At 52.3% G+C, this 15,120-nt stretch overlaps 1 protein-coding gene across 1 annotated transcript; it reads left to right on the top strand.

Annotated features, from left to right (window-relative positions):
• Window positions 1-156: 156 nt before the first annotated feature.
• On the top strand, window positions 157-13,255 carry ADORA2B (adenosine A2b receptor). Its single transcript, XM_010181760.1, has 2 exons — window positions 157-485; window positions 12,562-13,255. Exons 1-2 carry the CDS (start codon window positions 157-159, stop codon window positions 13,253-13,255), a joined length of 1,023 nt encoding a protein of 340 aa, XP_010180062.1.
• The last annotated feature ends 1,865 nt before the right edge of the window (window positions 13,256-15,120 follow it).

Here is a 15,120-nt window from a genome sequence, read left to right as displayed (position 1 = left end):
CCCCACGCCCCGGCGGGCGGCGGCGGTGAGCCCGGGCATGGGTGTTTCTCTCCGGGGAGCGCTGCCCCGGGGCCGGTCGGTACCCGCGGACGGGTGCCCGGCAGAAGGGACCCACTGCTCCTGAACGGTCCTGGCTCCTCGCCCCGGGCGCTCGCCATGAACACTCTGAAAACCACCTACATCGTGCTGGAACTGATCATCGCCGTGCTGTCGATCGCGGGCAACGTCCTGGTCTGCTGGGCCGTGGCCATCAACAGCACCTTGAAGAACGCAACCAACTATTTCCTGGTGTCCCTGGCCGTGGCTGATATTGCCGTGGGTTTGTTAGCCATCCCCTTCGCCATCACCATCAGCATCGGATTCCAGGTGGATTTTCACAGCTGCCTCTTTTTCGCCTGCTTTGTGCTGGTGCTGACTCAAAGCTCCATTTTCAGCTTGCTGGCAGTGGCCATCGACCGGTACCTGGCTATTAAGATCCCACTGAGGTAAGAGGCTGGCGTGGATGCTCGTTGCCGCATTCCCTGACAGCCCAGACCGTGATCTTCCTCGCCTTAGCGTGCAGGAACTTCTTGTCTCTCGTGTTGCTGTAAGTGGTTTGCTGATCACAGGTGATGATGAAAATGCCAGAGATTTCACACTCGCTGCAGGATGGGGATCTGTTTTCAGTATCCTGCCTCTGACTTTGAAATACACCTGGGAGCTCAGGTTCTTGAGGATGTTTGTTTTGGGAGGATCAATGGCTTCTTGGGGGGGCTGTGCAGCGATGTAGCAGTGTTCTTGGGATAGTTATAGCTAATATATGTAGGTATTTATACAGCCCCCATTGTTGTGGTGTCTGAACATCCCCCGGGTAATTAAATATAGGAGCAAACACTTCTCTCCTACTTCCCAGCCTGTTGGAGAAGTACTTTAGCAGGCAGTTCTTTAATAGCTCTTATCTCTTCCTGAGCTCAGGACACAATACTTTCAGAAAGGCTGAAAGCTGTCTTAAATAGATCTTAGTATGACTTTGTACATACTTCACATTTTCAGCTAGGATGCGAATCTAACCAGGCTGACTCCCAGTTTTTACAGGGATGTAATGAATGAACAGAAAGCGCAGTTTGTTGCATCTGTAAATGCCAAAACCATATTTCAGTGCCTGTATACGCACCTTTTCCTTCCGAGTGCTTACTGTGAGTCAGTGTACAGATAAGTAAATGTCAGAAGGTGTCAGCTCTGTGTACACACTGTGAAAGGAGAAGTGGGGAGGAGGGAGGATTCATACCTCAGTTTTCAGAATTTTTGCAGTTTAGACAAGTGCAGTGTCGAAGACATAAATTGGTTTCCTTCTCACTCATGGGACAGTGCAATGTATTGGGGCAAAATGTATTAACTGTATTTTACAAGCACTTCACAGGTGAGCTGGTGCAGCAGCTTCCTTGAGCTTAAGTGCACCAAAACCCCCACTTAGCATTACAAGGCAGGTAGTTTGGTTAGTTTTGGTCTCCTTCGTGTCTCTGTGGTCCCTCCTGAGAATAAGACACCAATGGAGCCCCGCTGGGGAGCCCAGGACTGGTCAGTAGGGGAAGCTGTGGGAGAGCAGAGCAGGTTTGGCGCAGGGACCTCAGCTGAACTGTATCAGCTGCAGCTTTCCCAGATTCTGCTCATCTCTGTCTCCCTTGCATGAGTAATGAACTCACCCTAAAACCGCCTTAAAACCTCCCTTCACCCAGTTCTGACACCTTGCACTAGAGAACTCCCATACATTGGGCAAACACTAATTAGTCACCAGGCAGATGACACAAACTGGTAGTGGAAACTCATGTACGCCGAGTGGCTGCGTGTGTTACCGGAGCACGGAAAGTCCACGGGATGGAAAGAAAGCGAGAGCTGAGCTGCAGCCCCGGCTGCACCGGAGGGCTCAGCACTTCAGGTTGCTGCCAGCATCCCCAAAACTGGCTGCCACCTCCCAAGCTGGGCTCCCAGCCACACGTTGGCTCCGGGTTGTGCTTTGGTGCCTCTTCCATTCGTTCATTTGGGGTTTTGTCAGGATGGGGTATAGTGGTGCAGCAGCAGCTATAGAAGCAGGTCGTGTTTTTTAAGTTTCAGTTTAATCACGCCACCCCTGCGAGCTGTTTGAGCGAGGGCTGTTAATGACACCTCTTTTCCTTTGTACCACGAGTGCTTTTTGCAGCGCTTGGCTGAGGAGGTTCAATCTGGTGAGATGGGTTTCGGCCCTGCTGGAATCCGAGGCGAGAGCCACAGATCAGAAATGCTCTGAGGGGATCGTTTACTCGCTTGCAGAAGGGAAGTGGTTTTGCTAACTGACAAAGTAGCAAGTATTTCCTCTGCTCTCTTTTTTTTAATCACAATCCTGTTTTCCAGCAGGTTTGCTCGGTTCTCTGTGCAGTCTGTACACCTGTGGGGGGTGAAATCCCTGCTTCGGGATCCTTTCCCCAGCATTGCTTTTTTCACCCCATCCTAGGCCAAATCTTTTATTCTTTTTGCACAAATGTCTCTATTCCTATGAGTGTTTCCTAGCTGGACACGTACAGCCTCTACAGCTGTAAACGGACATCCAGGAGTCCCATCCTCATCTGGTCTGCAGTGTGAAGTTTGGCTTAAACTTGGTCTTGGCATTGTGGCCCATTTGATGACCCTTAGAGGTGACCAGTGAGTAAAACGCCTTTAAAAGGACGTGGGGTCCTCACTGGTAGGATCGCAGGGCAATGGACAGGTCATTGCTTCGGCAACGGGAAATTTAGGGACTGGTGCTGAAAGGCTGCTTTTATTTGTACAGCCACGGTCAAAGGAGGATGGAGGAGGTTATTAAACTGCTTTGGCAAAACATTTCTCTGCTGCACCAGGGTTTTCCAGCCAAGGCTCAGTCAGAGCGGTCTCCTCAGCATTGTTATTCCTGAGGTGCTCCACAGTGCTGCCAGTGGCAGGGAGTGAGGCTCTCGTGGGTACTACTCATACTACCTACCTGCACTGGGTAGATGCACGTGCCATTTCTGGAAGGAGGTTTGTGCTCTGGAAAGGGAGAGCTGGTCATCAAGTGGTAGGAATGGAGACCATAGGAAGAGGTTTTCTCACTAAAACACTCAATCTGGAGACAGGAGTCTGATAACAGGCCGTGAAGTATTAAACATTAAAGAAAATTATTTGTAGCCAGCCCTACAGTGAATAACGCAGTTGTTGCAGAGCAGACGAGTATCCCTGTCGCATCTGCCAGCTCCCTGTGGAAACCTCTGCAGGGACACTGGGAACTGAGTGGGCCATATTATTTAATACTATTTCAGGGCTATTTCAGCACACTGAGAGGCTGGGGAGCGCAGGAGAAGTTTGCATTACAGCCAGGCTAATAATGGATTTTTCAGTTCTGTGGCTGATCTGAAAAATCCCATGGGGAAGAGGAAAATTGTTTCAGTCAAACTGAGAGAGAGCGATGTTTCGAGGTTTCAGTGAAACAAAGTGGTCCTGACCAAGCTGGCAGATTTTTGCCCGAGTTGCTTAACCCTTCCAATATTGCCGTGCTGCTTTTTGAAAGGGAAGTGTCTTCACTGGAAAGGAACTAAGAAAAATCTCATTGAGACAATTGCAAAACAAAAAACTTACAGAATGTTAAAATGGTGTTTTAGAACCCTCCCTCTTCTGGCTAAAAATATTTGCTGGCTTTGACCTGGAGCCACAAATTCTTTCCGTCCCTTGAAACTCTGATTTTGTTTGTTTGTTTCTGACAAATTCGCTGTTTGTGGAGAAGCCCCTGCCCGTGCTGCCCCATTGGCGCAGCTGCAGCTCCGGGCCCTTCCCGGTCCCTTCTCCCCCGGCCATGGATACAGCTCCTGGTCCTCACACGCACTCTGACCCCTCCTGTGCCCATCCCTGCACCGTCCTACATCCACAGCACCATCCCTGCTCTCAGCTGCCAACCTGATCCCCCCCACCCGAAATCTTGCTCCCCTCAGCACTTCCTCCAAGCTGAATATCAAAGCCAGGCAACTGAGCGTCTTTCAGCAGCAGTAAATCCATCCCGCAGTGTTTGGCACATGAGCGGTGCTGGGTTTTTGCTCACTGGCTTTCTCCCCACAGCTGTGAGCCAGAGATGATTTGTTGGTGGAATAATATCCTTCCCTTTTATTTGCATTAACCAAAATCCTTTGGCGTGGCCTGGAACAAATGTGTCAGGAATGAGGGAAGGAGGAGAGTGTCTGGATTTAGAGAGCAAAAGGAGGCTGAAGTGGTGCTGTACCACATCTCGCTGTGTGTGCCCCAGTCTCCCCGGTGATCTCCCACAGGACAGCGAGTGTTGCTCTGCTGCTGCCTCCCTGAGTTCTGTCCCATCTTCAATTTTACCCCTAGCAGAAGTGCAGGATTTATGTTTGTGGACAGCTTTGCCATGAACTAGAACAGGGGACCCATGACCGTGTCCTCTCCCTTTCTGCACTCTGCTGAGCCCTCGCTGCCGCTGGAGCACCCACGCTGGGACCATGACCTGTCAGGGGTGTTGGGTTGCTCTACTCCTGCTACATCTTTGACCTGATGAAGGCAGCAGTCCCACTCATTTCTGCTCTCCTGATGGGGACAACAACCATTTGGGTGGTTGTTGCTCTTGTCTGAGCCTTTTAGCGGGGCAGTGGCCTTTCATGGGGTGGGTTGGCTGATGCGTTAGGGCTACTGCCCTCACACTGCGCTGCTGCTGCCGAGGAGAGGTTCCCTCTTCTCCAACAATGAGGTGTTCCTGGTTTCCTCTCCACTCCAAGCTTGTTCCTCAGCAGAGCAGACTGGTGGGTGTTTATGGCAGATGGGAGGGCTGGAGCCACTGGGGAGGAGAGAAAATCCTCTCCAGAGCCTTGGTCTTCGCCTGCCATTTTCTGCATGCCACCAACAACACAGTTGCGGCTGCTGTTCCCTCTTCTGCCCTTGCTTCATTTCCCTTCTGAAGGGAAATCCTTGCATTGCCCTTCCTCTGACCTCCCACGTGTGTTCTGCTGCTCACGTCCGGTTCACACGCGTGTTCTGCTCTTCACGTGCAATGCCCGACCCCAAGCAGTGCGGGTGGCATCGTTACTGCTCTGCATCCCAAGCCCATCGTGCCTGGCCAAGGTTATCACCAACCGAGAAACTCCACGTGCAACAGATCTGGGAAACATGCGAGTGCTGTGGGCAGCAGAGCTGGCACGTTGGCTTGAGCAATGGAGCTGTTGTGGCTTTAGGGAAGCTCGTGTCAGTTGAGCTCAACTCGCAGAGTGTGGGGGGGGTTTGTACCACAGCCAGGGGTGCAGTGCCCACTTCCCTGGCCGTGGGGCTCCCAGGGCAGCCGCTTGCTCCAGGCTTTGGATGCAGCCAACTCTGGATACAGAAGCACAATAAAAAAACCTCAGGAATAATCCCATGTGCCCTCATGGCCATAAACCGGAGGGGGGAAATCGCAGCTATTTTTGGCTGTCAGCAGCCTGGTTTCCTCAAAATGCCTGTCCTGAATTTTTATATCTTTTCCCCACCTCAGGGGTCACTTCCCTCCCAAAAAAGCAAAAATCCTGTCAGGAAGGGAATTAATTGTCTGTGAGACCTCTGCCCTGCCGCAGCTCCCGCAGAGGCTGGGGGTAGCAGTGATGTTGGGGAGCCGCGGCCGAGAGCCCCATTTGTCGGCTGAGGGCACCCAGCGCTGGGCTGAACCAGACCCCAGAGCTGTGGGTTTAAGAGGTTTTTTTTCAGTTTTTGGCCAGCTCAATCTATAAAAAATACAGTTTAATTTTCAGATGGAAAAAAGGCTACTTTAGAAATCTGGCAGAATTTCACTCCAGAAGACCTGTTGACCTCTCTGCTAAAAAGTATATGAAACCAAAATGTTCTGACAGCAAATTGGTTTATTTTGCAGTTAAAGGTTTTTGCTTTGTTAATTAATGGGCTTGTTCTTGGCGGTTTATACGAATTTGCTGTCATAGCAATGAGCACAGACCACAGAACTGGGTCTTTCCGGTGTGTCCTGCCCTGGCCCTGGGCAGTCCCGGTGCAGGGGCTCCTGTTCCTGTGTTACAGACAGCTTTGGTCCACTGGATGCTGGGAATCGGTGCCACCAGCTGTGCCTACAGATGTGTCGCGCTCTCTCCTCCCCATCGGCTCTCGCAGCTTTGTGAATCTGTACGTGCCGGAGAGCAGATTATCTCCCTGATCCCATGGGTGACATCAGGCCTGGGCATCAGCCACAAATAACCTGGAGCACAGCAGTGGGGGTGTGCCCGTGCCCTGACACTCACCCTTCGGTGCCATTTGGCCACTGGTGTGTCACGCCGTGTCACCGAGCACCGTGACCAGAGCTGCTGGACCCACTAGGGACAAGGGACAGAACAGGAGCAGCTGGGCAGGGTGCCACCAAGGCAGGGGCTCTGCCTGTACCTCCAATATAACACACTGTGCATCAGCATCCATCACCCCTGATTCACATCCTCCTTGATTTGAACCTGGCTGTGCCCAGGCAGGATGGGCTCCTCCAGCTGCTGGAGCACCCTGGGGTGAGGCCCCAGATCTGCTGGCCCTTGGGGATGTGGTTCAGGGCTCTGCAGGGAAGGCGGATGAGCAGCAATGTGCTGGGGCTGGTGGATGGAGAGGGCAGCGGTTTGGCACCTTTGGGGAGGGCTTCAGTGCCCATTTTGGTACAGAAAGAGTGATTCTGCAGAGATCTGTCATCTTCCCAACCTTATCTGGGTACTGGGTGCTGGGGAGGGACAGTGGTTGCACCACTGATCTGTGAAAGGATGACATCCAAGCAGTCACGGTTCCTATCGCACCTCTACCACCTTAGCTCAGCTGCCCTGGTGCTGCACAGCTGAGGTCTGACCGCTCCAGGAGGTTTGGAATGACAAAAATCCTCAGCTGCAGGCACCCTGGGGCAGATAACCGGGATTTTGAGCCCTGGAGGGAGGGTGGTGCTGAGAAAGAGCTCAGGAGGGCCACAGGCTCTAAGACTCCTCTCAGCCCTGCCGTCTTGGGTAGAGAGCACCAGGTTTTGGTGCTGCAGGGCTCAGAAACGTCCCGTGGAGCAGGCAGGGCAGGCAGGGGAGGTGTCACCCACTCCTGCCCGCACACACGGGTGTCTTGAGGTGTTGCCGATGCTGACGGTTGTCAAGCGTGAAAGCCGAGTGCAGGCACTGAGCTCATTTCCTTCCTGTGCCCCGGGGCTCTGGGCACCTCTGGCAAGGCGTGGGGTTGCCTGGTGTGGGCAGGGAGCCTGCAGCCCCCTCCTGCACCCTGCTGGTACCCCGCATCGCAGTTCAGCTTTCAGTCACCTCTTCCCACCCCGTGAGGGCCAAGAACTGGCCAGGGGCGGCTTTTGCGGACAGAAATCGGGGTCATGAATGCAAATTCCTGCCTGGCCGGGGCAGCTGTGAAGGTGTCCAGTGAAATATTCACAGCCCCACATCGCAGGTGCTGGTGGTGGTCAAGTGCGCAGCTCTGTGGCCCCCTCCCACCGCTCCCCTCCTCGCAGCAGCCTGAGCTGCGCCTTCCCTTCTTAATCCTCCAGATGACCCAAATGCACTGTTCACAGGGTGTTTTGGCCCCAAACTGTGCTCTCCTACCTTTCTTCTTCCCACATTTCTGGTCTTGCAAACCTGATGCCTAAAAAATGAAGCATTGCAAGCTGTAACCTTGCTGGTTTGCCACATCAAGCCGGAGTGGAAACCCAACAGCGCCGGGAGGGGAGCAGGAGTTGTTCCTCCCCACTCTCTGAAACGGGAGCCCAGGCTTTCAGGGTCATCCCCATCGCCCGGAGGGTGGGTGAACGAGGGAGGGAGCGGTGCCCCCTGCCCCTCCAAACGCCCCCTGTGCTCACCTGAGCTGTGGGTGCCGGGCGCTGGCAGTCGCTCGCCCAGCGGAAGGCCGGGAGTGCGGGCGGGGGAGCACTGCCGCTGTCCCCTGCGCACAATGGGGACAGATGTGGGAGGAAGTGATTTGTCTGCTGCTGGACATGGACAGACGCAGATGTCCTGCTTCCTTGGCTGATACCATCACCGCGGGTCAGACTCCTCTCTCTCACTGCCAGCTCCTTCTTGGTTAAAAAGCACAGCTTTTTCTTTTTTATTATTTCCCTCCCCTCTAAGGTGCAATTTATAATTAATTTTAAATGTCCTGCCAGGCTGTTTCAGCTGGGATGGGATCTCCATTGCATGGAACAGCCAGTGTGGCAGCAACCGTGCTGATTTCATGCTGTTACAGCTCCAAAAAAAAGAGAGCAAGATGCAAACTACAGCTGCAAGTAGATGACAAGGATACAATGCTTGGCAGCCAAACTGCTCTCTGCCCTTGTGAATGGAGGTGTCTGTGCATTTTTCCTTCACACTTAAAATAGAAACATATTAATTATCACTGCGTGTTTGTATCGGAGCACCTGCATAGCCCAAGTTTGGCAGCTTCTCCATCTGCTCACCTCCCTGCATCCGGCAGCCTGGGCGCAGGAAGGGAACACCGATCCCATCGGAGGTGGCCTCAGCACCTCTGAGTTTGAAGTCCAAGTGCTGGGATTGTTCATTGATGGCAGATCCTGTGCTGGGGCTTGGCCGGGGGCATTGTCCCAAAACCCCCGAGCATGGGTTGTCTCCCATCGGGCTGTGGCACGGAGACACGGGTGTCACTGCCACTGCAGCTCAGCTGAGGGACACGCGTCTGTGGGGATGGCATGGAGTGAGGCTGACCAGTGTGCAGGTTTGGAGCCTTGCCTGATTCAAAGCGCTCCCCTACACCACCCCAGAGGCTCCAGAGATGCTGGGACAAGGGTTGGGACCCTCCTGGCTCTTCCCCGTTACGGTTGCAGAGATGTCCCTGTTCAATGCTTGGACTAAATGAGCCTGGAGCTGCCGTTATGAGATAAAGTTTTCCTGCTGGCAAAGTTAATGCCGCAACTTCAGTGTTGTGTTACATCCACAGGAGATGCATCTAAACACCCAGTGTCCGTGTGATGCTCCCACAGGCACAGCCTGGCAGCCTCTGACTGCTGGTGAGGTGAAGCCTCGATTTCTCCAAACACCTTTTTGTTGCTAGAAGCAGCATCTCGGCCATCAGGCTACGGGACTTCACTCAGCACCCAGCAAGGATGGGACAGCAGTAATGTCCTATTGTAGACATCTGTGCACAGGGTATGTGCCAGGTACCAGGTGTAGGTTTTCAGCATGGCATGAAGCTGGAGCTCATTTTGGTGTCTCCAACAGTGGCCCAGCAGCAGGGAGGTAGGGAAGGACTTTGGGAATGGTGTTTGACCTGCAGCAACCCAGTTGTGTGACGGGGACTCCAGTGGCAAATGCATGGTTATGTTGTTGGAACAGAAACCTGCATCGCTCGATGGTGGTGGGACAGTGGGGATGGTATCGGGGCTCCTGTGGTGTGTCCACAGCAGGGGCATGGGTGGGAGCTGGGGTAATTAGGTGCTCGATGATGATTACACCAGAAAAGAGGCTTTGCCTGGCGGTATAAAAGGAACTAATGCATTGCCAGGTGATTTAATCTCAATAAATCATTTTAAAATATTCAGCTGTTATTTACATTAAAGCAGCATTTGATGCCTCTGGGCAGAAACACAGAGGAGATTCAATATTTGTTCTACATTAATTGAGCAGACTCAGGTGAGTAAATTTACTTTAATAGGTTTTTTTTTTGCCTAATAATACTAAGCCTAAAAGAGAAGGAAGGAGGGGTTTGCTGGAGCATTCAGAGCTGTCAAAACCTGCTGGTTCCTCACTGTCTGATCGTGTTTTATGGGGCTTAGGGAGAGTTTGGTCTCAGTTGTGTCACAGCCCCTGTCTGCTTTTCCTGACCGTGGTTTAGAACAGGGGTGGCAGTTGGGCACAGTGGCTCCCTAACGAGGGTCTGTGTGCCTTCAGCTGCCGATAGCCATGCACTTTATTTTTAAGCATGTGCTTAATTTCCATTAACTTAATGGCAATACAGGCAGTGTCCCATCACATAAGTCTATTAAAGCAATAACAGGGTAATTAGTGAATGATTTTAGAGCATCAAACTATTCCCAATTTCACCTTGGCCTCTCCTGGCCGGTGGCTCAGCTGTGACCCTGCTCTGTAGCCACAGCAGTGGCCACCACCGTGACCTGGGATCAATTCACTGTGTGGGGAGATGCAGGGGGGAATTTGCAATGCAGTCCTCCAAAATTAAGAGCTAATCCAAGGTGTGCATTGTTCACCGTGAGTAACCATCTCCCCTTTGAGGACCGGGCCTGCAGCCCTCTCCATCGCTCAGCTCTGCCGCCTGCAGACCCAGCGTGAATCACTACAGCAGATTTTGGGCTGTGCCATGGCTGAGGCAGCAGAGAAGTGACTGAAGTGAGCAGCTACGTGTGCACGGCACAGGCAGGGGAGCTGCTCTTTTCTCTCTGGGGCAGCAGCAGCTCCTGGTGTTTCTGCAGCATGGACTTAGCTTGGGCAACGCTGAAACTTGAGACTCGGCCTTTGCCAAGAGATTGCAGCTCTGGAAACTTGTTCTGAGCCACATCTTCACATTTTCAGGTGCCACAGCACCAGATCAGCTCCAGCTCCTGAAAACTTAATACCAGATTATTAAAACAATGCGCTTGGCCCCACTGATGCCCTGCCTGATAATTTCTTATCTTTTGAAGTAGTCAGATTTAGTAATAATGAGAGCAAAGAAAGGTTTGCAGGAGAAACCCCTCAGTGCTGAACCTGCCTTTCAGACACCGTGGAGCGTGTTCACTGTTCAGTATTACCCAGATGTAGCTGCTGCTCCCCTATCCCCTCAGCCAGCCCCAGCCGTGCCCGAGGGCACCACCAGCCCCTCTTTGCCGCCCAGTTCATGGCAGCAGCCCCCCTCAGTTGCCCTCCTGTCTTTGTAGGAGGAGAGGGACAGGCAAGTAGGCGACCGCCGTGATTCACAGGCACAGCTGTGGTTCTGTGGGAATAAAAACCCTCCCCTGCCCACGGGCCGGAAGAAAACCAGAACAGACGTTCTTAGGAAAGGAGGAGCGGGGCAGCCAAGCCAGAGTAAACAAGCTCTGAGCAGGGTGTGGGAAGGGGGAACGTGTGTCGGCCAGCAGACGCTTGCTGGACAGTGATGGGTTTCTCATGTTGTCTTTCTGGCAGTCGCCGAGTTCTTCCTACCTCCAAAAAGCGATCCCACCGATGCTGTGATGATGGCGTCTGTTCTGGTTGCACCCAAACCTGTTTGACTTTTGCTGCTTTAGATTTCAGCTCTATTTGCATCTCTGTGCCGCTGGGGGCTGGAGGGACACATTTGTTTTCTTGGCCATGAAGGCACCCAGTCCGTGGGGCTGGGAAAGGCGTGGAGGCTCTGCACCCCTCAGCACCACATCCGCTTGTCCCTGGGCCACTGCAGAGCTTCTTTGTAATACCCACGAGAGCAGCAGGTGCCCAAGGAGGGCATTTACTTAAAAAAAATCTGTTTTTTTCCACCAGTTATGGTGGGTCAGCAGAGCACAAGCATCGTTTGACTGCACCAGCTACCTGTGGCTGTATGGTTTAACACTGCTGACAGCTTCAGCAGCTGCAGGTCCAGTCTGCGTGGGGCTTCAGATGTCTTGATGGTGCGGATCCTACAGAGTTGGCATGTCACATACAGCAGAGGCCAACACCAGCCCTGGGAGCTGAGCAAAGCTGCCCACATCAGCGCTGTTGATGTACCATGCACAACGTAGGGACATCAAATGGGAGAGCAGAGCCCAGTGTCTCTGGCTCCCAGCTCCACAGCTGGATATGACACTGAGCGGAGACACAAACCCTGACCTGCAGTGCTGCTCAGCAATCCATCATTAGCAGTTGCTCTCAGATGCTGGCTCAGAGAAGTCCTTCAGGCTGTTATCCAGCCACAACAAGCTCCTGTGGGCTGGAGTCTGGCATGTGTAAGCCAGGAACTGCACTGTTTGGGAAACTGGTAGCATCCCCTGTTTCCACACATTTTCCATCTTTGTGTAAAAGGTAGCATAGGAAGGGACATCCACTATGGGACTGCTGCACTCTCTAGTGACAGCCAGCACTGCTGCAGGCATAAGAGCACCCAAGTTGAAGCAAGGTGGCTGTGGTGTAAAGGCTGTAAGCATGTGATGATGCAGGTCAAGTCTTCAGCTCCACATTACAGGGTAGACCTGAGAGCCAGCAGTGTCCCAGCTGTAACAGGTCAGATGTGGCCCAGCAATGTGCCCTGGCATGTCCAGGAGTGGATGCTCAGAGCAAGGGAGTGAGGTGGTGGTTACAGAGCGAGCCTTCCCCCTGTTCATGTCCTCCTGGTAGTTGGTGCTTTAGGCTTATTCAGTAATAAAGCTTTCTTTTTAGGACTCCAAGTCCTATTGAAGGCTGTTTGTGGGGAGGGCTGGTGCTTGGCACCTCTCAGTGAATCACCTCCCCAAATCACTTTGCGGAGGCGTGGACTGCAGATGAGTTTTTTTTTCACCCCTCTGGTGATCACAGAGGTGAGGCTCCCGTGTGGGTGTGGGAGGGGCTTTTGTGGCATTGACCAAAATGCTGATGACTTTGCCTGTGGGGAAGTCAGGAGCGCTCATTGATATAATGGCTCTATCTTGGTTTTGTTCCTGACGTGTAGGTATAACAGCCTGGTGACAGGCAAGCGGGCGAGAGGCCTTATCGCGGTGCTGTGGCTCCTGTCCTTTGGCATTGGACTGACTCCGCTTATGGGCTGGAATAAAGCCATGAGCGGTTGTCCCAACGCCACCAACGAGACGGGGGCTGACAGCAGGATAGAGCACCACGGCTGCTTCATCTCGTGCCTCTTTGAGAACGTGGTGACGATGAGCTACATGGTGTACTTCAACTTCTTCGGCTGCGTGCTGCTTCCGCTCGTTATCATGTTGGGAATCTACATTAAGATATTCATGGTTGCCTGCAAGCAGCTGCATCAGATCGAACTGATGGGCAACTCCAGGACCACCCTGCAGAAGGAGGTCCACGCAGCCAAGTCTCTGGCCATCATCGTAGGACTTTTTGCCTTCTGTTGGCTGCCCCTGCACATCTTGAACTGCATCACTCTCTTCCATGAGGACTTCTCCAAATCCAAGCCTGAGTGGGTGATGTACATGGCCATCATCCTCTCCCATGCCAACTCCGTCATCAATCCCATCATCTATGCCTACAGGATCAGGGACTTCCGCTACACCTTCCGCAAGATCCTCTCCAAGATCCTCTGTAAGACGGACGACTTCCCCAAGTGCGCCACTGACAACAACCAGCACCTGGCTGGGGCCACCATCAACTCTCCAGTAGCCTCCATCACCATATGACCTTTCACGTCCTGCTCCAAGGGTTTGGCAGTCCGGCCCGACACGGCCCTTCCCGGTGCCTATGTGAACAGCTCCAGCTGGCTCCCAGAGATGACCACTATGCAGTTATGCAGCTGTATTTTTTTATTATTATTATTATTTTTGTAATTAACATAGTGCCTCCCAGGGGAATGACCTGACCGGGGAGACCGAGTGCAGCTCACCCACGACTGTAACCCCAGGTTGCGTGTGTGTTGGTGATCATTGTATTTCCTTTCTAGGTCAGACACTGACTGTGGAAGACCAACCCACTGGGGGGTGTTTCCCCAGTTGTGCTGCTCATGTCAAGTACTAGGATCCTTATTTTAATTATTATTACTATTTTTTAACCTTTTGATTCATTTAGGAGTGATAATTTAGTGTCTGTTTGCGAGTTGTTCTTTAAGTCCATACTTGACAGCACTTTGGTAATACCCTAATTATTCCATCAATTGTTTGATGCAGCTAGTATTCTCTGATGGGAAAAAAGTCTTTTACCTAGCCCAGTTGCTGGTGTGAAACTGAATCCGCACTCCAGGCTCTGAGGGACGTGACCGTGTTGATGGGAAAACAAGATCCGAACTGGCCAGCTATTTTTGGCTCCAGTATGGAAGCCCTATTTGTTGAAAGAGAAAAATTTTAGATAGCAGATTCATTGCCTTCAAATCACTTTGATCCACAGGATTGTGCAGACCAATGCTTCAGGTTTGATTTCAAATCTGTTTGCAGATACGAAAATAAGGCAGAAGTGCCCTAATGGTCTCAGCGAGGGTACCACTGAGGGTACTACAAACACTTCCCTGCTGCCACGATCTCTACAATTAGATTTACTTTTTTTTTTTGCTCTCAAGTCAAAACTTGACGCCCTTGCAGTGCTTCCAGAAGTGCAGGTTTTAGCTGTGACAGTTGGATGCTGCAGCTCGTCTGGTTCCTAAACCTTGGTCTTGCTGGGGTTCCTCTGTAGCCCAGTGACCCCCAGAAGCTGTGAGTGGTTTGGTTTTTTTTTCCTATTTGTGATATTTTTTATTTTTTTTTTTAATCCTGACCTGTATCAGTAGCAAAAGAGACTGGAAGGGAGCTGATTTGCTTGAGAAGCTGGAATGCCTTGACCTGTGACCTGGTTTTGGCCAAGCCCCTTGGGGAAGCCGCTCACCTCGCAGACTGTCGAGCCCAGCCCCTGCAGTTGGCCACGGTGTCCTGGCCCTGTGCAAGGACAGAGCCCACTCAGCAGTGGAGCAGTCTTAATTCGTACGGCAAGTTAATAACGCTCTGCAGCCACAGCTCAGTAATTACTGCACCTGGTTTCGTATGTAACTGGGATATGCAAAACCAGACACCGGTAGGGAGAACAGTGCACTCACTCCTGAATTCAGTACCAGGGTGAGGGCACGTGCGCTGCCGTTGGTGCACCGGTGTTTCTGGCACGGCTGTTATTTTGCAGGGCAGTTTCATTCCACAGCTGAGAGGAACAGGGATGGGAGTCAAGAAACCACCAACCAGCAGCCCTGCTTCATGCCCAGAAGCCAACTGTGGTACTGAGGCAGCTGTTCTTACCTGCCATCACCTTGTGGCCCTCTTAAAATGGAGCCTTGCCCAAAGGTCCCTAACGTGGTAAAGTGACACCATCTCTTTCTGAAGCACTCAGTGCCAGCAGCATCTCCATGTGACCAGTGAGAAGCTGGAGTGCAAGGATGTGCATTAAATACGGTTTTTCTGTGCTAAGCTATGCAGTGAGGCAGGGATGGGACCAGGCTTTTTAAGGCCAGGGAAGGGAGTTTAAACACAGCCAGTTCCTGAAGAACAGGGCCAGTGAACAGACTGTGATGCCTGGAGCAGTTTGTCCCTGA

This window comes from Mesitornis unicolor, unplaced genomic scaffold, assembly GCF_000695765.1.
Source record: "Mesitornis unicolor isolate BGI_N332 unplaced genomic scaffold, ASM69576v1 scaffold3153, whole genome shotgun sequence".
NCBI lineage: Eukaryota > Metazoa > Chordata > Aves > Mesitornithiformes > Mesitornithidae > Mesitornis > Mesitornis unicolor.
Note: the sequence above shows the minus strand (reverse complement) of the source record. Positions and strands in the feature narration are given on the sequence as shown.

Bases quoted from the DNA above. Each gene is read 5' to 3' on its own strand.
- ADORA2B (XM_010181760.1), top strand. From the start codon at position 157: ATGAACACTCTGAAAACCACCTACATCGTGCTGGAACTGATCATCGCC. The intron at 486-12,561 runs GTAAGAGGCTGG...CCTGACGTGTAG, and splicing joins GCTATTAAGATCCCACTGAG to GTATAACAGCCTGGTGACAG.